Source organism: Oryctolagus cuniculus, chromosome 10 (assembly GCF_051225735.1).
Source record: "Oryctolagus cuniculus isolate XC-2025 breed Fujian yellow rabbit chromosome 10, ASM5122573v1, whole genome shotgun sequence".
Lineage (NCBI taxonomy): Eukaryota > Metazoa > Chordata > Mammalia > Lagomorpha > Leporidae > Oryctolagus > Oryctolagus cuniculus.
This window is the reverse complement of record NC_142876.1, coordinates 19737541-19757862: the sequence shown is the minus strand read 5'-3', so window position 1 is coordinate 19757862 and position 20322 is coordinate 19737541. Positions and strand designations below refer to the sequence as shown.

At 49.5% G+C, this 20322-nt stretch overlaps 1 protein-coding gene across 42 annotated transcripts in view; it reads left to right on the top strand.

Moving 5' to 3' along the window:
• The window catches only part of ZNF532 (zinc finger protein 532), a 117556-nt gene that overhangs the window by 6329 nt on the left and 90905 nt on the right, over nt 1-20322 (top strand). The window contains exon 1 of one of the 42 annotated variants that reach the window (XM_089305049.1): nt 7617-7809. The exons of 40 other annotated variants lie outside the window; for them this stretch is intronic. Coding sequence is in view for 1 of the 2 variants with exons in the window: in XM_089305032.1 (XP_089161158.1) it covers nt 17674-17701 (28 nt within the window). In the remaining variant the exon portion in view is untranslated. Of the gene's footprint in view, nt 1-7616; nt 7810-17668; nt 17702-20322 lie in introns of those variants that run through there. One more of the 42 variants, XM_089305032.1, reaches the window with a different exon arrangement.

The following is a 20322-nucleotide window of genomic DNA, read 5'->3' as shown; positions in this document are numbered from 1 at the left end:
GAATCTCCTACCCGCTGGTCCACTCTCCAAGTGAGTGTAATAGTCAGGGCTGGGCCAAGCAGGAGCTGGGAGCCTGGAATTCCATCCTGGTGTCCTGTGTGGATGGCAGGGGTCAAGCACGCAAGGCCCCATCCACTGCCTCCCAGGATGTATTTGAGGAACCTGAGTCAGAAGTGGAGCAGCCAGGACTGGAACCAGCACTGATGCAGGATGCTGGCATCATGGGCAGCAGCCCCATCCACGCGGCTTCTTGTTGCAGAGTAGATCCCCCCACCCCCAAGATGTACTGGTGCTCACTGTTCATCCGTTCACCGGCTGAAGGACGTGGGGTTTCCAGTTTTGGTGATTGTGAACGAAGCTGCAGTAGACATTTGTGTACAGGTTTGCACGTGAGCATACGTTTCTCTTCCAGTAAATCCTTAGCGTTGAGATGGCTGCATCCTGGGGTCCCTACCCAAGAATTCGAGTTTTGAGTGAGGATACACGGAGCTCAGCATAGCTCACAGGAAAGATCCAGCCCCAACAACTGCAGTTGAAACTTCCAGCGACAGAGGTGGCGGTGAACGTGGTCTGAAGACACATGCGATCGTGATAATGGAACGCTCCCTAATGGGATGACATGCTTTATAACCCTGAACTAATCGGAATTAGCCAAAAGTGGAAACAAAAAACTGCCGGCTGGTACAATGTCCCTTATTTCCCGCAGCAGTTATTTTTAGTCTTCAAGAAACACTTGGTAGTTTAGTTTTTACCTTTGTCCTCAGGTTCAATAAAACACCACACAATAATGAAATTGAAGTTTGTGGAACGTGATACCTAAGATCTCTCTTGAAATCTTGGTGATGTGTAGACAGCTTCTTAATTATGATTTGATTTATTGACTGCTGATATATTGGTGCTTTAATAAGATATTATTCACCTTTTATATCTTTTAAGGAAGTGAAAATATTAATGCACTATCAAAGCAATGAAGAAGGGAGATTTTTGAAGCAGTTTTTTTTCTTTTTTTTAGGAATAGAATAGTTTGTTTTTTAAAAATTAATTTATTTGAAAGGCAGAGTTACAGAGAGAAGGGGAGACAGATCACTGGTTCACTTCCCAAATGGCAGGGCCAGGCTGAAGCCAGGAGCCTGGAACTCTGCCTGGGTCTCAAGCATTCAGATCATTTTTTGCTGCTGTTTGCCCAGATGCATTAGCAGGGAGCTGGATCAGAGACGGAGCAGTCAGGACTTGAACCGGTGCTCATATGGGAAGCCAGCACCACAGGCAGCAGCTTAGTCTGCTGCACCACAACCCTGGCCCCTAGGATAGAAGAGTTTCCAGGGTTGAGAAGAATAAATATGAGGAGTTGGGGCCGGTGCTGTGGCGTAGCTAGTAAAGCCACTGCCTGTAGTGCCGGTATCTCATATGGGTGCCAGCTCGTGTCCTGGCTGCTCCATTTCTGATCCAGCTCTCTGTTATGGCCTGGGAAAGCAGTAGAAGATGACCCAAGTCCTTGGGCACCTGCACCCGTGTGGGAGACCTGGAAAAAAGTCCTGGCTCCTGGCTTTGGATGGGCCCAGCTCCAGCCATTGCAGCCAACTGGGGAATGAACCAGCAGATGGAAGACCTCTCTCTCTGCCTCTGCTCTTTCTGTGTAACTCTGACTTTCAAATAAATAAATAAATCTTTAAAAAATAATATGAGGAATTAATGGTGGGAGAGGGAGGAGAGCACAGGAAGTGGGAAGCTGTGTTCCTTTGGGGATCATTTTAGCCATTTCACCGACACTTGCTGAGTGCTGGCTCAGCACCAGGCACTGTGCTAGGCCTGGGAGTACAGCAGGGAAGGAAACTGGGGAGGAAAGGGAGGAAACGTACGGAAGCTGTGATGGGGGTGTGAATGGGCCACTCGTTGCCAGGTGTCCTGGGGGAGCCGTTGAAGAAGAATCTTCTCCGTGGGCCGGGAGAGCCCAGTGAGAGTGGGTGAGGTGGAGCAGTGGGTGGCGACAGTTGGAGGTTGCTGGGCTGTGGGAGACATAGGAAATGCCACCAGCAGGCAGCCAGGCCCAGACGGGTGACAGTCCCTCTGCGAGGTCCTGTGGCAGCATCATGGAGCGGGGCTGGGAGGGCAAATGAAGGGAGCCCGGTGGCAGCCTGGGAGGGAAACTCCGGGGCTTCATGTCCAGGTGCCAGCTGCTGCAGGGCCCAGGAGGAGCCTGATAGGCTGGGGGAGGGATGTAGAGGGGGAGGTGAGGTTGCCTGCAGGTGCAGTGTGAGGTCCCCTGGGGCCTGTTTCTGTCTTCCAGGTAGCAAATTCAGAAGGCAGAAGAGGGGCGGAAGGGCTTGCCCTGTGGAGCTGAGGTTTGGGGTCTGTTGTCTCCAGAGGTGTCCTTTGCCTGTGGGCTGTGACAGTCTGGAGTGTAGCAGGGCAGGTGAGGCTGGAGGTGGGGATTACGAGTAATTCACATAGAACAGAGATGATAAACAAAAGGTGGAAAAGAGGTGGAGTTTGGGATCCCCTGAGATTGTAGCTTATGTGCTGAAAACTATAAACGGGGGTGGGGGGGTTGGAGGAGTGGCGGAGGAACTTAAGAATTTTGCATTGTTAAGAACATTGGAGGCCAAACTTGCAGAAAGTAGAAGATGGCGCCAGTAGCGGATCTCTGCAGTCGCTTGTGCTACTTCATTTAATGTTGAAGCAGTGAGATGAGCTGTGTACTGCTGTCCCTGTGGTGCCAGCTGGAAACAGAGACCCTGGCCACAGCCTCTGAACTGGCGAATGGTGGTGGAGGCATCCCATATGGTCACCAGTTGGAGTCCTGGCTTCTCCACTTCTGATCCAGCTCCCTGCTAACGCACCTGGGAAAAGGAGTAGAGGATTGCCCAGGAGCTTTGGCACTGCCACTGGTATAGACCACGGTGAAGCTCCTGGCTCCTGGCTCCTGGCTTTTTGGCCTGGCCCAGCCCTGGTAGTTTCATCTATTTGGGGAGTGAACCAGCGATGAAAGATGCTCCCCCATAACTCTGCCTTTCAAATAAATAAAGTAAATCTTAAAAGAAAATTAAGGAGAAAAAGTAAATTGAAAGTGGTGCTGAGAAAAATTCAACAGTAAATAAACTAAATAAAACTAAAATAATCCAACAGTAAATAAACTAGGTAAATAAAATAGTTAAAAGAATTCTTTGAATCAGCTACAGGCAGGAAGTTCTACATTCTGGCTATTTCAGAACAAGGGTGGAGAGCAAATTCTGTGTAATCTAAATCTAGAGACCAAAATAAGTGACTTTTAGACAAGTACAGAGTGGGTCTGTTTGCTATCGCACATACTCCCTGCCAAGGATCCTGTCTAGCTGATGGTCTTTAGGGCCTGAAAATGCAGATTTTTGTCTTTTGTTTCCCATCAGTTATTACAACTTTACGTAATTAGGACTTCAGGCATTTTAAGCAGTCCGTGCAGGCTGAAAGATAACAATCGGGGCATTGGAGTCATAAACTGTTTACTCAACATCTGCTTTTTCTTTCTGGGACAAAAACTCTGCCTTCCAAAGGCTGATTGTTGAGACTAGTAATGGGTATTGGCTTTATAATTTTTTTCTTTGAAGAACAAATTTTTTGTAGGGATCTGAGTAGAGAGAGTTGGATTGTTGAACAACTTCATAGGTTAGAAAATTCAAAGCCCTCTGTTGTAAAGAATCACAGCTAGACATATGCAGATATTTATAGCTATCTCTGCATTTCCTACAAGGAGCCCAAACTAGGGCCTGGTCATCAGGTAGTTAATGGTGGGTTTGGAACAAGAACCCAGCTCTGGGCTTCTAGGCCCAGACTGCTTCCATCAGTTCCTCCTCTCCACCTTGCAAAATTTATCGTATGTATTATGATGGTATATAATTCAGCTCATGTTGATTTTTTTTATTTTGTTTTGGAAGATTTAATCTTATTTATTTGAGAGAAAGAGTTATACACAGAGAGGGAGAAACAGAGTCTTCCATCAGCTGGTTCACTCCTCAGATGGCCACAACAGCTGGAGCTGAGCCGATCCAAAGTCAGGAGCCAAGAGATTCTTCCGGGTCTCCCACGAGTGTGCAGGAGCCCAAGTGCTTGGGCCATCTTTCACTGCTTTCCCAGGCCATAGCAGAAAGCTGGATCGGAAGAGGGGCAGCCAGGACTCAAACTGGCGCCCATATGGGATGCCGGCGCTGCAGGAGGAAGCTTAGCCTATTGAGCCACAGAGCCAGCCTCGAAGCTCACGTTTATAATCACTGTACGCTGTGAACATGAAACATAAGTCAGTCAAATCAAGCCTCACACGATAGGATTATCTTTGGCAGTTTTGCTGATTTAACATTAGCATAGGAGAGAGAGGTGGTTTGAGAATTGATGATGCTTAGTGGTCTAGTTAAGCCTGGGTGGTAAACTCATGGAGATTTTTGGTTGTTTTTGCCAAGTTCTGGATGATGTAAACCTGTTTGCCCAACCCTCAGTGATAGATAGAAACCTGTGTTCTGCCACTTAACTTGCTGTGGGACCTTGGGCAAGCTGCTGAAATTCCAAAGCATATTTGTGTGTTGTTTCAAGTGCTTCAGCCCCAGAATTCTGTTTTATTCTGTCTGGGACAGTGTTGTGTCTCCTGTCCTGCATACCTCATTTACAGGTGCATATTTGTTTTCCACATCTGTCTCCTGTCTGTCTGTAGGGCCACATTAACACTTGGCCCTGCATCTGGTTAGAAGTGAGTGAAATGTAGGTGGGACTACTTGGCTCTACTTTCATTTGTACTTGGAGAACCTTGTCTGGATTTTGTAGTCATAATTTTGTGCTTTGACTCTGCCTCTGGGAGGATTCAACCCAGTTAGTGAGTAGCTGTACCCTAGGTTATCTGTGTATTGGTGTCATTAGGTTCACTGAAGTTTAAACTGAGGCAGGGAATGTGTGGCCCGCGGGCCGTTTAAGGCCCTTGAAATCATTTGGGTTGGACCATAGGCAAGACTCTAAATTCATTAAGTCTATAGCAGGCTAATTTTTAAGTTGAGGATTTTGTGTGGCCTGCGAATGATGTTATAAATAGAATATCCAAATGGCCCTTGGCAGAAAAAAGGTTCCCCACCTCGGGTTCCAAACAGAATAGACGTGACTGTGACTGGGGTTAGCAGAGTACCTGTGTTCTGTGCTCTGCCTTTGGCCCTGTGCTTCCTGCATCTGCGTGACAGTGCCTGCACGCCGGGCCGGGGGAGATGCTGGTGGAGTGGAGAAGGCGTCCAGGAACCCATGGGAAGTTCTTTAATGTCTGGGGTGGCTCTGTCCAGAAGGGTGGCCAATAGCTACCATATGGTTGGCCACTGACCACTTGAAATGTGACTAGTTCTAGTTGAGATTTGTTACAAGATGCGTGTTGTAAGTATAAGAATGTAAATTTTCTAGCCGGCGCCGTGGCTCAATAGGCTAATCCTCCACCTTGCGGCGCCGGCACACCGGGTTCTAGTCCCGGTTGGGGCGCCGGATTCTGTCCCGGTCGCCCCTCTTCCAGGCCAGCTCTCTGCTATGGCCAGGGAGTGCAGTGGAGGATGGCCCAGGTGCTTGGGCCCTGCACCCCATGGGAGACCAGGAAAAGCACCTGGCTCCTGGCTCCTGCCAGGATCAGCGCGGTGCGCCGGCTGCAGCACACCAGCCGTGGCGGCCATTGGAGGGTGACCCAACGGCAAAGGAAGACCTTTCTCTCTCTGTCTCTCTCTCACTGTCCACTCTGCCTGTCAAAAAAAAAAAAAAAAAAAAAAAAAAGAATGTAAATTTTCTTAGCTTTTAATATTCGATATGTTAAGTTGATCATTTAACAAAAATTTAATTAAAATTTATATCGCCTGCTGTTTTCATTCCTCTTCTTTTGAAATGTGACTGCCTCAATATTTAAAACTGTATATCCGGCTTTCATTATGTTTGTTGGACAGTGGTGGCCTAGAATGTTGGCTGGATGTCTAAATAGAGCGATGCAGTCCTCCAGTGCCCGAGTGTTCATGTTTGTTGATGTCAGTGAGTCCTCTCATGCCTTTGTTAGAGTAACTCACCCTTGGCTGAGCCGGACTCTCTTCCAGGAGTTCCTGAATCTTCTCTGGAACCCGGGGCCAGACAGCCATGCAAGGCTGGTGGAGGGAACCGTGAGTGCTGCAGGTTGCCTGGGGTAGATGCCTTTCTCTGGATGTCCTCTGTACGCTGTAATTAGCCCCACTGAGAGAGGTTGTGGTGATTGATGAGGGCCCAGTGGCTTAGAAATTCTTCCCCGTGCCACTGCTTCTGCCCCCCTTTTCCCCTCTGAAAGCTGCTCTTCGCTGCTGGTATCCTGGACCGGTCACCCCGAGAAGTCTGGGTGCCCTTGGTGTCTAGACAGCAGTTCTCACAATTTAGTTTATGGGGAACACCCGGGGATCTTGAAAAGTCTGCATCCCTAGCTGGCTTCTGGGTGATGCTGACACTGCTGGGCCATGGACCACTCTTTGAGTAGCAAGGGTCTCAGCTTTTGCCCTTGATCTTCGACCTGCTGCCTCTGCTTTCAGGTCCATGTTGTTTTCTCCCAGCCTTGCCTGGCTTCGCAGGGACTGGCCTCTGGCTTGGCCTGTGATGCCAGCAACAAGCACAGGTGGGGTCAGAATGGAGTTTCTTGGTCTCAGGTGCCCATTTCTGGCATAAACACAGATTTCCAGGTACACTGGATCTGACTGGATCCTTGGTATATTCCTCTTCCTGCATTACTTCAACTTTGATGTCTTGATCTCTTCCACCTCCAGATACTAATAGTCCATGACAGAAAATAATTAATATTTTTGAAAATTATTTATTTGAAAGGCAGACAGACAGAGAAAGACAGAAATGGACAGGAATTTCCCATCTGCTGCTTCACTCCTCAGATGTCGTACGATGGCCAGGGCTGGACCAGATGGAAACTAGGGGCCCAGAACTCCATCTGAGTCTCCCATGGGGTGGGTGGGGTGTGGGTGGCAGGGGCCCAAACTACTGGAGCCTTCAGCCACTGCCTCCCAGGTGTGTACTAGCAGGAAGCTGGAATGGAGAGCAGAGCTGAGACTCAAACCCATACACTTGGATCTGGGACGCAGGCATCCCAAGCAGAATATTAAAAAAAATTTTTTTTAAAGATTTTATTTATTTATTTGAGAGGTAGAGGTACAGACAGAGGGAGAGACAGAAAGGTTTGCCATCTGCTGGTTCACTCCCCAAATGGCTGCTGTGGCCAGAGCTGGGCCAATCTGAAGTCAGGAGCCAGGAGCTTCTTCTGGGTCCCCCACATGGAGGGTGCAGGAGCCCAAGGACCTGGGCCATCTTCCACTGCTTTCCCAGGCGATAGCAGAGAGCTGGATCGGAAGAGAAGCAGCCGCGACAGGAATTGGCGCCCATGTGGGATGCCGGTGCTGTAGGCAGAGGCTTAGCCTGCTATGCCACAGCGCTGGTCCCGCCAAGCAGAATCTTAACTGCTGTACTGCACGCCTGCCCGAGTGATTTTAGTATTAGATTAGATCCAGCGGATGAGTGGCAGGAGCCCCTGTGAGAGTGCCCTGTCATCAAGACTGTCACTCCTTCCACCAGCACAGGAATTAGTGGCCGTGTCTGGTTTCGGGATTCAGTTCCCGTTAGGTGGGGCCTCAGAACTGTGAGCCTGCCCCTGATTCTGCTTCCACGCCGGGCGAGGAGTGGAGGTGACTTCTGACTTCAGCGCCGGCTCGTGAGCAGTGCTGGGAAGGGGCCGTTCTCACCACTGCTTCTCCAGCACACAGAGAGGGCAGCCGCCGCCGAGTTCCCGGGCCGAGCCGAGCTGTTCAGGTTGGCCTGGGGCTGGGCCGAACTAGGAAGTGGGAAGGCGTGGGTATCGTGTGTGCTTGAACCACGAGAGATGGTGGAAGACTTTAGTGAGGTTCCTTCCTCTGGAAAGGCACTTGGATTAAATCAGCAATAACAATACAGTGGCATCTGTTAGTGACTAATGTAGCTTTCCCATCTCTGCAGAAAAGCTGGTCCCACAGAAAATGTGATTGAGTTCTCCTCCTCCTCTCTCTCTTTTTTTGTCCTTTTTATTTATTTTTCATTTTGTTTGAAGGCAAAGAGACAGACCTCCCATCTGCTGGTTCACTCCCCCAGATGCCTACAACAGCCAGGGCTGGGATCAGGCTGAAGCCAGGAGCCTGACCTCTATCCCGGTGTCCCACATGGGTGGCAGGCACCCAAGCACTTGAGCCGTCACTTGCTGCCTCCCAGAGTGCACAGCGGCAGGAAGTTGCCGTTGGGAGTGGAGCCCAGGCACTCTGATATGGGAGGTAGGCGTCCCGAAAGGTAGCTTGCCGTGCCACTGAATGCCCGCCTGCTTGGTGGAGTTTAGAACCGCCCCCTGAGAATTCTGGGAAACGGGAAGCTGGCACAGTGGATGTGATGTATCCCTGACTGAATCTCAGCTCCCTGTTGTATACAGAATCCGGTGTGCCTGGCGTGGCAGGAGTCTGCTGGGGGCCCGTGAGTGTGGCTTCTGTGGAGTCAGGTTGCTGGAAGGGGAAGGGAGTGGGTTTCGAGGGCTAGGAACACAGCTGGATGTTCGGACAGGCAAGGCCATCGGGCCAGCCCTGGAGGAAGGAAGTGCATCCGTGGGACTTAATGGGAGTGGAGGGCAAGTTCAGAATGCAGCAAGCGGAAGGCTCGCCAGGACATGCCGAGTGTCAGGGTAAACCAGGAGTCAGCAGGCAGGTAGACCTGCGAGGACACGAGTAAAATAAACACACGGGCAGTGAGACTGGCAGGAATGAGGAGCCACGAGGATGCAAAACAGGTTAGTGTGGGAGCGCACCAGGGCAGGAATCCGGGCATCTGAGGGGGAGAGGCCCCATCAGTGACGGGGCAGCGAGAGGAAAGGTGAATGGGTGAGGACAGTGAGCAGCCAGAGCCCCGACAGCTGGTGGGTGAGTCAGAGCCGGCCTGGCCTGGCGTCCGTCCTGTGCCGTGGGGACTGCGGACCTCTGCTTGCCCGGGTTCCGAGGCGAGGTGTAGCGTGGAGGCAAGATTCACGTGGGAAGGCACTGGAGGACTACACTGTTGGGGTTCGTGTGGGGTAAAGAAGACACAGTGAAGACCCAGCTGCTCAAGCTGTCACAGTAGGGAGCGGGTGACTAGCTTAGATGCACTGTTCCACATGGGACACCTGGGTTCAGACCTCTCCCCAGCTTCTTGCTGACGTGCACCCTGCAAGGCAGTGCTGATGGCTCACTTGATTGGGTTCTTGCAGCACAAGTGGGAGACCTGGATCGCTTTCCCAGCTCCCAGCATTGGCCCAGCCATGGCTGTTTTAGGCAGCTGGGGAGTGAACCATGGGTGGCACTTCTCTGCCTCCCAAATAAATAAATAAAAAAAAAAAAAAAAAAAAAAAAAGCTGTCACCCTGTCACCATAAAAAAAGGGAGCTTGTGTCTTATACACACGGGTAGCAGCTGCCAGGAAGACTTGACACCAGAAGCAGAGGTGTCGGCCTGCTCTGCATTCTTCTCAGGCCATGCATGTCCTGGTTTGTTGCTTTGTGCCTTGACCTTGGTAGAATTTGTCCTCTTCTTATGCACGTGGCCCAGTGTGGCTGCCCCACGTGTTTCCATGTCCTCATCTAAAATGCTGTGGGTGTCACCTCTTTCTCAGCCCTACTTAGAGTTCTCAAGCCAGCAATCTGATAGGTCCTGGTCTCATCAGCTGTGGCTTGGAGGGGAGGGTTACTCTCAACCTCCAGAGGGTAATGGTGGTTTTCTGTGCTGGTCACTCGTGGGTTCAGGAACTGCCCGTGGAAGGATCCGCCACGGTAGGAACCATATAAAGGCAGATGCAGGGTGAAGGTAGCTGTCTCCTGTGTCTTGTCAAAGTGTTCCACATTTTAAAATGCGATGCTTTCCAGAGAAAGTCATTGTAAGAGCCAGATCTGGTGGCTGCTTTCATTCAGACATTGGCAAAGCCCATTCAGTGGCTGAGTGAAGTCAATGAGAAGTAAGCTACATTTGTTTATTAAGTTTAACAACCTGGAGGCAGAAAAGACATTGAAAGTGGGGACTGCTTTTTTGTGTGAGACATGCGCTTGATCATAAGTACGAATGACATCGCTGGCCAACTGTTGATTTTTTTCAGTGGTAGGAGAGGGTATTCCTCCGTTCATGCTGTCTTTCATCTGTTCTCCCGGCAGCCTGGAGCTCAGGGTTCTTACATGATTATACTGTTCTGAGCTTGCGGTTTGTAGCTTTGCTTTAATCCATTACTGCATTGCCAGAAATTAACTACCCAGAAATGAACTGACTTTGTGTTCTTAATTTTTAAAAAAGATTTATGTACTTTTTTGAAAAGGCGGAGTTACACAGAGAGGGAGAGGCAGATAGGTCTTTCATACGTTGTTCACTGCCCAAGACCGTGATGGCCAGGGCTGAGCCCGGCTGAAGCCAGTAGCCAGGAGCTCCATAATGGTTTCCCATGTGGGTGGCAGGGGTCCAAGCACTCTGCCATCTTCTGCCTTTCCAGGTACATTAATAGAAAGCTGGATCATAAGTGGAGTGGCTGGGACTTGAACCAGTGCTCATGTGAGATGCCAGCTTAACCCGCTGTGCCACAGCGGCCCCCGTGTCCTTAATTTTTAACACTGTTTTCTGATGTGCTCACTTGGATTTTAGGGGCAAAGGTGGGAAGAAGAATAGAAAAGAGGGAAGGATTGAATTTGAGTAGAGGATGTTAAAACAGGTAAGTTGTATTGGGATTGTCAAATAAAAAGAGGGGGACAGGGTTTTTTGACCAAACAAGGGAGCTCGGTGGCCGGCGTGAGAAGGAAACCTGGGCCGAAGCGCTGAGCGTGGCTCTCTGCCCGGATGCACGTGCTTGGCTCAGAAATGGTGAAATGCAGGGGTGTAAGGGACCTGTGAAGGGTGACTGAAGGGTGACACTTGGTCTTCCCTAAAAGTGCAGCTAAGGAAGCTGTTTCTTTAGCCATTTTTGACTTGCAAGTAGCTCAGCTTCATGGCAACCCTGAGAAATCATTCGTTTTAGCCTCTTTTTTTTTTTTTTTTTTTTTTTAATAAAGATTTATTTATTCGAAAGCCAGGGTTACAGAGAGGGGAGAGAGAGAAATCTTCCATCTGCTGGTTTGCTCTCCAGAAGGCCGCAATATCAGGGCTGGGCCAGCCTGAAACCAGGAGCCAGGAGCTTCTTCTGGGTCTCCTATGTGGGTGGCAGAGGCCCAAGCACTTGGACCATCTTACTCTGCTTTACCCAGGCCATTAGCAGGGAGATGGATTGGAAGTGGAGCACCCTGGGCAGGAACCAGCGCCCAGATGGGGTTCTGGCAGCTTTATCTGCTGCACCACAGTTCCAGTCCCTGTTGTCTCATTTAACTCCCAAGGAACTTGAGGCTTGGAAAAGTGAACTCACACACCAAGGCCAGGTTGGAGCTGGTATTCATGTCCTGGTCTTCTGACCCCAAAGGCTAGGCATTTTATCATTCTTCAGCACAGTAGCTAAGGGGTAAGAGTTCTTTTGAAAGTGAATCTGTTGGGTCTGGCACCATGGCATAGTGGGTAAAGCTCCTGCCTGCGGTGCCGACATCCCATATGGATGCCAGTTCAAGTCCCAGCTGCTCTACTTTTTTTTTTTTTTAAAGATGTATTTATTTGAAAAACAGAGTTACAGAAAGCCAGAGGCAGAGAGAGAGGACTTCAGTCTGCTGGTTCACTCCCCTGTGGCCATAGCAGCTGGAGCAGGGCTGATCTGAAGCCAGGAGCAGGAGCTTCTTCCAGGTCTCCCATGGGGATGCAGGAGCCCAAGCACCTGGGTCATCTTCTGCTTCCCTACACCATAGCAGAGAGCTGGTTTGGAAGTGGAGCAGCTGGGACTCGAACCAGCACCCATGTGGGATGCCGGCATTACAGGCACTGGCTTTACCTGCTGTGCCATAGCTCTGGCCCCTGGGCTGCTCCATTTCTGGTCCAGCTCCCTGCTAATGCACCTGGGAAGGCAGTGGAGGATGGCCCAAGTGCTTGGGCCTCTGCACATGCATGGGAGACCTGGAAGAAGCTCCTGGCTTCTGGCTTCTGGCTTTTGGCTTTGGATCGACGCAACTCTGGCTGTTGTGGCCATTTGGGGAATGAACCAGTGGATGGAAAATCGATTGATCGATCTCTCTCTCTCTCTCTCCCCCCCGTCTTTCTCTGCCTCTCCTTCTCTGTAACTCTTTCAAATAAATTAATTAATGAATATTAAAAATCAATATTTAAATTAGTAAATATTAAAGAAAGTGCTTTTGTTTACTTAAAACCACAGAACCATTGTGTTAGGCGTGTAGTATTGGTTCTGTAAATGCTGGTAGCAGTGCTGGACTGAGACACTGCAGGGAGACAGTTTGGCTGGGGGGCTGGGGGAATTCTTCAAGCCCAAAGTCAGGGGTCTCATGGGTACTAGTGTGCACTGAGGCCTCTCGTTGCGGCAGTGTTGAGAGTATACGTGTTTGGGGTCGCTCAAAGGTACATATATGGCAAAAGGCAAGTCTGTCTTATCTGGCCACTGTTGATTTTGGGAAATAATAAACAGTGTGACACTTGTTGAAATAATAATTAGGCTTCAGTGGTTTTGATTTAGGTGATATAATTTTTAAAATGTCCTGTTCCTCTGTGGGGTGTTGTTGATTCCGGTTGGAGTTTCAGGTTGGGCTGTGACATCTTTGGTTACACCGGGCTCTAGTTTCAGATCACTGGGGGTTGGAGAAGTCTGTGCTGCTGGAAAGGCCTTGCTGGGTGGCTTGCCTGCCAGGGCACTTGCCTTGAGGATGCTCTGGCCGTATCCAGGTGGTCGTGCTACTGCCTGTTTGGGAGTGTCAGCCTTGTGGCTTCTTTTGTGCTGAGCGCTGTCACTGGGCCTGTTTTGATGTCACAGTAACGCACAGTGAGTACATGTTTAGTATATCCCAGGTGTTTTAGTAAGCAGCTGCCTGGATTGTCTTGTTGAATCCTTGCAGTGACTTGGTGAGGCAGCTCTTCTTTTTTTTTTTTCTTTTTCTTTTTTTTTTCTTTTTTCTTTTTTACTTATTTATTTTTAATTTATTTGACAGATAGAGTTATAGACAGAGAGAAAGGTCTTCCTTCTGTTGGTTCACTCCCCAAATGGCTGCTATGGCCGGCGCTGCACCCCTTCGAAGCCAGGAGCCAGGTGTTTCTTCCTGGTCTCCCAAGCGGCTGCAGGGCCCAAGCACTTAGGCCATCCTCCACTGCCCTCCTGGGCCACAGCAGAGAGCTGGACTGGAAGAGGAGCAACTGGAACTAGAACCTGGTGCCACATGGAGAATTAACCAAGTGAGCCACGGCACTGGCCCTGAGGTAGCTCTTCTTAACTACACCTTCAAACAGTTAAATCACTCAGAATCTGCTAACTTTTAAAGAGAAAAACCAGGACTCACGCCAATTCGTGTCATTCCAGATCCTGAGTTTTTAACCCCTGTGCTGTGCTGTGGTTGCTGGGTTGTTATTTCTATAGCTAATTGGTGGCTCAGGTATCTTTGAGGTTCAAAGCCACTGCTTCTGTGTCAACCAATATCCCTCTCATTGTTAAAATCCAGGAGGTATTTCTTGCTTGCTTTGTGACACTGGAGTGGTTGTGGCTACTTCAGGCCCATAAACGTCCAGCGATACTGTACTCCCGTCCCCAGTCTTTCTTCCTGTACTGTGTTTCTGTGTGTGTGTGCATTATGGGCAATTTATAATCATATCTAATTGCCTCTTGGCCTTTTGGCTGAGATCAAGTGTGTAATCCTATCTAAGGCATTCCATTTCAAGCAGAGCCCCTTTGGAAATGATTTTTATTATTGTTCTTCTGCCCTCCTTGGAGGTGCGTTCGCTTGTTCATTCCTTCAGTTGTCTGTGTTGATGCAAGGGTGTGCCTGCCCTGGAACCACAGGAAGGGCGAGGAATGAGGATTGTCAGTGAAACGGACGGACGGGAAGCCCCGCCCTTACACTGCAGCTCCAGAGTGCACTCCTGTTTCCTAAAACCAACTCCCAGAGACTTCCTTAAACCTTGCGTCAAGTGTGACTCAGAGAGGTCTGTTCTTGAATGCTCCACTCCCAGCACTGAATGTGATCAGATCCTGCATCTCCATCTTGAAATGACTGATTTTTCTGTGTTAGACACACAGAGAGAACTCCCATCCTCTGGTCCAATTCCCAAATGGTCACAATAGCCAAGGCTGGGCCAGGCTTAAGCCAGGAGCTGAGAACTCAGGCCAAGTACATGTGGGTAACGGGGACCAGAGTCCTTGGGCCATCTGCTGCCTTCCAGATGCACATTATCAGAGTGGACACTTGAACCCAGGCAGCTGATGTGAAATGCAGGCATCCCAATCAGCATCTTTTTTTTTTTTTTTTTTTTTAAGATTTATTTATTTACTTGAAAGGCAGAGTTACAGAGAGAAAGAGAGATAGATCTCCCATCTGCTGGTTCACTCCCCAAATGACCACATGGCTGGAGCTGGGCCAATCTGAAGCCAAGAGCCAGGAGCTTCTTCCGGGTCTCCCACATGGGTGCAGGGGCCCAAGCAACTGGGCCATCTTCTGCTGCTTTTGCAGGTGCATTAGCAGGGAGCTGGATCAGAAGTGGAGCAGCTGGGACTCGAACTAGCGCCCATATCGGATGTTGGCACTGCAGGCGCTGGCTTTACCCATTATGCCACAGTGCCGGCCCCACCAGGCAGCATCTTAACTGCCAGGCCAAATGCTCGTCCCTGGGTCTCCATGGTGAAGACCCACGCTGGAGGTTTGCCTCAGCACTGAGAGTCGAGAGAAGCTTTGAGAAGAGAAATTGTGTGAGTGTGTGTGTGAGTGTGTGTGTGTGCGCATGTGTGCTTATGCATTTTTAACCTGGCTTTCCCCCGATTCCTAAGTACAGGTCCCTTTCTTCCTCCGTGTTTGGGAAAGTTTAGTAACAGGAGTATTCCTGGGTAAACATTATTCTAAGCTGTTGGCTGTCGTTGATGAAGTTAATGAAAAATGAGGGGAGGGTACTCGGGGCTTTATTTGTTCTCCTTTTCATAGCACATGGTGATTGACAAACCAGTGTAATTATTTCTTTCCTCTGTTTTGTTCTGCTTTCTGTCTACTCGAGGGAGAACGTTGAATGTGCTTACTTTTAAAGTCAGCAGAGGCAGTCATGCTGTGAGCGATAACTTTGGGGCTAAGCTCATGTTTTGCTAGGTGGGAGTGGTGTGTGGCGTCATCCTAAATGTGTTGTAGGTGAACACAGTATCTGGTGACAGTTGGCTGTGAACAGCCAGGGGTCTCGTTCTGGAAGTTGCGGTGACGGCACAGGGAGCCCAGCCCATGTGTCCACACCCTTCCCTGCTAGGTGGGAGAGCTGCGGAGAGTTGAGGGTTGGGCTGGACTGGACTGTGACTGGCCCCCTCTGCCTCCCAGGAGAAGGCCTTGGTGTGGATGGCCCAGGAAGCAGGTTGCGTCCTGGGTGTCGGTGGGAGGAAACGGGTGATGCTTGGAAGTTGGCCGTGTTCTGCGGGTGCAGGGCTGGGGTTGCATTGCAGAATGATGTGCAGCAGCGCCTCCAGCTTCTGCCCGCTGGATGCTTGTTGCCTCCCTGCTGGCTGAGTTGTGGCTACCTCTGACATGGTGGGGCATCTGGTGGCCGGGCACCATTCGTTGCCAGCCTTGCAACAAGAACAGAACTGCAGACCTGGGGTGGCAGCAGTCCAAAAGGGAGGGAAGCAAGCAAGAAAGCAGATGAGCCTCGATGAAGCAGGAACTCCTCGGGGAGGGGCGAGAGGCTTCGAAAGGTCACAGAAAAAATGTAGCGAAAGAGAAGGTCAGGGGCAGGCATTGGACCGTAGGCCACCTGCATCTCACCACACAGTGCCTGATCTCAGTCCTGACTGCTCTAATTCCCAACCGGTTTCCTTCCTCTTCTTCTTTTTTTTTTTTTTTTAAGGTTTATTTATTTATATGAAAAAGTTACACAGAGGAGGAGAGGCAGAGAGAGAGAGAGAGAGAGAGAGGGAGGGAGGGAGGGAGGGAGGGAGGGGTGTCTTCCATCTGCTGATTCACTCCCCAATTGGCCACAACGGTCGGAGCTGCATAGATCCGAAGCCAGGAGTTTCTTCCAGGTCTCCTATGTGGGTACAGGGGCTGAAGCACTTGGGCCATCTTCCACTGCTTTCCCAGGTCACAGCAGAGAGCTGGACTGGAAGTGGAGCAGCTGGGTCTCGAACCGGAACCCGGCACTTCAGGCCAGGGCTTTAACCCGCTGCGCCGCTGCGCCACAGCGCCGATCCGCCCAGCCAGTTTCCTTCTAATGTGCATCCTGGGAGGCAGCAGGTAGCTGGGTCCCTGCCACTCACCTGGGAGACCTGGATTGAATTCCTGGTTCCTGTCCAGGGCTGGCCCAACCCCAGCTGTTGGGGGTTTTTGGGTCATGAACCAGCAGATGGGAGATCTTTGTTTTTGTGTCTCTGCCTTTCTAAATAAATTAAAACATGAAAAGTTAAGGCTATTTTGTTGTAAAAAATTTGAAATCCATGCTGGGCTTTTTCATAATGCATATTTTCAAGGAAGACTTTCCAGACTCACCTGTATGCATAAATTTCCAAATTTTTTGCAACAAAATATTTAATTCCATTGTCCATGGATTTTTTTGGGAAACTTTTTTTTTTTTTTTTTTGTAAAGGCAGTGTAACAGAGATCTATCCACTGGTTCACTCCCCAGGTGGCCACAACAGCCAGGGCTGGGCCAGGCCCAAGTCAGGACCCTGGAACTCCATTTGAGTCTCCCACAAAGGTGCAGGGGCCCCAGGACTTTGGCCATCTTCGGATTTTCCAGGCTCATTAACAGGGAGCTGGATTGGAAGTGTATCAATCAAGACTCAAACCGGTGCCCTCATGGGATGCTGGTGTTACAGGCAGCAGCTTAACCTGCTGTCTACAATGCTGGCTCCTCCATGAATTTTCTGAACTGCTCTTGTATAAGGTATCATTAGCTACTAGTTTCCTTGTCTGTGTTTTCTAATGCTAGATTTCCCAAAAATGATCCTTTTATTCAACTTTTAAAATTGAAAAGCTGATAAAATGAAATTATAATCAGCAGATACCGCCGATGATTTGGAGCATTTCAGAGCCAAAGCCTCCTGTTCAAGACACAGGACCTCTGGGCAGAAGTGGAGATGGCTTCCTCAGCCGACAGGAACATGACCTCTGTGTTCTCCTTCTTAACTGAAGACATCATTTCCAATTTTGGAAATGTGTCCCCTGCTTCAAGCAAGGATTGCGGAGCTGCTGCTAAAAGGCACAGAATTTGTAAAATGCCAGCAGGATGCTTCTAAAGTCTGTGTGGGTTTTACTTTTGAACCGGGAATTCTTTGCTACTTTATTTATTTATTTATTTTCTTTAAATATTTATTGAAAGGCAGAGTTACAGAGAGGCAGAGAGAGAGAGAGAGAGAGGTCTTCTATCTGTTGTTTTACTCCCTAGATGGTGGCAACAGCTGAAGCTATTCCCATCCAAAGCCAGGAGCCAAGAGCTTCCTCAGGTCTCCCATGTGGGTGCAGGGGCCCAAGGACTTGGACCATCCTCCACTGCTTTCCCAGGCCACAGCAGAGAGCTGGATTGGAAGTGGAGCAGCCGGGACTGGAGCTGGTGCCCTTATGGGATGCCGGCGCTGCTGTTTACATGGTTACTACTGTTACTATTGTTTACATGGTTAAGTAATTTCTTAGTTTTGAAGCATGCTTCATTTGGAAAAAAAAAAGGCAGTTTACAGTCAACTAGTGATGAAGCGCAGACTTTTTGTTGTTGTTGTTTTCTCATTGTGAAACTATGTGAATAACCCACATTAAGCAAGGGCTATCGTGAATTTTCTTGAGGTTTATGGATGGTGACAGGTTTAGCCCAGACCCCTTCAGTATTTCTGTAAACTCTCTGATGAATCAGTAAACTGCAGCGCAAGCAGCCTTTTCATGGAAAGAGCAGGCATCCGGGGGAGACGGGGCTTGGGCGTTAGAGCAGGCGTCCGGGGGAGACGGGGCTTGGGCGTTAGAGCAGGCGTCCGGGGGAGACGGGGCTTGGGCGTTAGAGCAGGCGTCCGGGGGAGACGGAGCTTGGGCGTTAGAGCAGGCATCCTGGGGAGACGGGGCTTGGGCGTTAGAGCAGACGTTTGGCAGGAGATGGGGCTTGGGCGTTAGAGCAGGCGTCCGGGGGAGACAGGGCTTGGATAGAAGGACCCCGATGGCATCACCCAGATGACTTTTACCATCCCTGAGTTTGTGGAAAGCTTAAGCCGCCACCTGCTTCTGTTGGTGGAGATATAAGATTTTGAAACTGCAAATTTATATTTTTAAGTACAAACTTCGAAAAAAAAATTTTTTTTTTGACAGGCAGAGTGTACAGTGAGAGAGAGAGGGACAGAGAGAAAGGTCTTCCTTTGCCGTTGGTTCACCCTCCAATGGCCGCCACGGCCATGGCAGGAGCCAGGTGCTTCTCCTGGTCTCCCATGGGGTGCAGGGCCCAAGGACTTGGGCCATCCTCCACTGCACTCCTGGGCTACAGCAGAGAGCTGGCCTGGAAGAGGGGCAACTGGGACAGAATCCGGTGCCCCGACCGGGACTAGAACCCGGTGTGCCGGCGCCACAGGCGGAGGATTAGCCTAGTGAGCCGCAGCACCGGCTGAAAAAATTGTTTTAATGTTTCAGGGATACCAGTGGAAGTAGGTTAAAACTCAAAGCCACTGCCTGTCCAGAAGCCGGGTGTGCGTCTGTCTCTGCCACTTGTCTCTGTTTACATATCTGTGTAAACACAACAGTATGCTTATTTTTTACTCTAACGGAGTGCACATATTGTTTTATGATCTGATTTTCTTCCTTTTCCTTCCCTAATGGTCTAGATTGTTCCATCTTAGTCTTATAATGGGTCTATCTCGCTTTCTTTGTTTTAATTTTTTATTTGAGAGAGAGAGAGAGAGAGATCTTCCATTTACTGGTTCACTTCCCATATAAATGCCTGCAGTCGCCGGGCTGGGCCAGGCTGAGAGCAGGAGCTGGGAACTCTGTCTGCATCTCCCAGTGGTGACAGTGATTGATGTACTTGAGCTGTCACCCCTACCTCCTGATGTGCATTAGCAGGAAGCTGGCATCAGAACAGAGCCGGGACTTGACCCCAGGCATCTGATTCAGGAGGCGGCCTTGCAGGCAGCATCTTCACTGCTGGGCCAAACGCCTGTGCCTGCAGCCTTCTAATGCCAGCACAGAGGATGTGCCCAAAACTGTGTGACTGTACTTAACACTTGTGACCTGTACACTTACAGATGGCGCAGATGGGAACTTTTACTCTATGTGCACTTTACCAGAATTAAAAAGATGACTCCTGTTTGGTACATGTACCATAATCATTTCCCTATTAATGGACATTTATAAAATTTCTGGTGTTTTGCTATGCTACAAATAATGCTGCCATATATATATATTTATATATATGTGTGCATATATATATTCTTCACTTTGGAAGATTTGATTTCTTTGGTTTCAGACATTGCCCCTGTACCTAAGATGGATGACGTCATCCAGGGGCATGTGATGTGGTGCAGCTGGGTGAGCGTTCCGTATCAAGGTGCCAATTCATGTCCCAGCTCCTCCTCTTCCCATTGCTTTCCTGCTGTGGCCTGGGAAAGCAGATGATGGCCCAAGTGCTTGGGCCCCAGCACCCATGTGGGAGACCCTGAAGAAGCTTCTGGGGAGTGAAGCATTGGAGAGAAGACTCTCTCTGTCACTCTGCCTTTCAAATAAATAAATAAAAATCTTTATAAAAAATGACACGTCCTCTGGATAAAGCAAATAAGGTCTTTGGAAATAAATATGGAAAGAGCAAGCTTTTTATTTCTAGATTTCAAGGGCTGATTGGTTGTGGGCATGGTATTAAAGACTGTCCTGTGATAGTCTAAGCAGGTTTTCGTGCATTAGATCATTAACACTGTGGGCACTTGGGCAAGCCGTGCTCTGAGCAGATACTTCGGTACTTGCCCCACCCCAGATAGCTGCAGAAATGATCAGCCAGCTAAATTGCCCCGTTCCCAAAAGGCCTTTGTGAGATGAAGTGCAGGACGACCGAGGGCAAGCCTGCAGCAGCTAGCAGTGCTGAGAGCTGGGTTAGCCGGCTTGTTCTATGACAGGATTGCAGCAGGATTGCGGGGCAGAGCCTGGCCCTTCGGCCCCGTGCCCTGGCTGGGTGTAATAAACTCTCCATCTTTTTGGAATGCTAACCTGAGGGCAGTCTTGCCCTTTCAATTTACATGATGTTTTCTA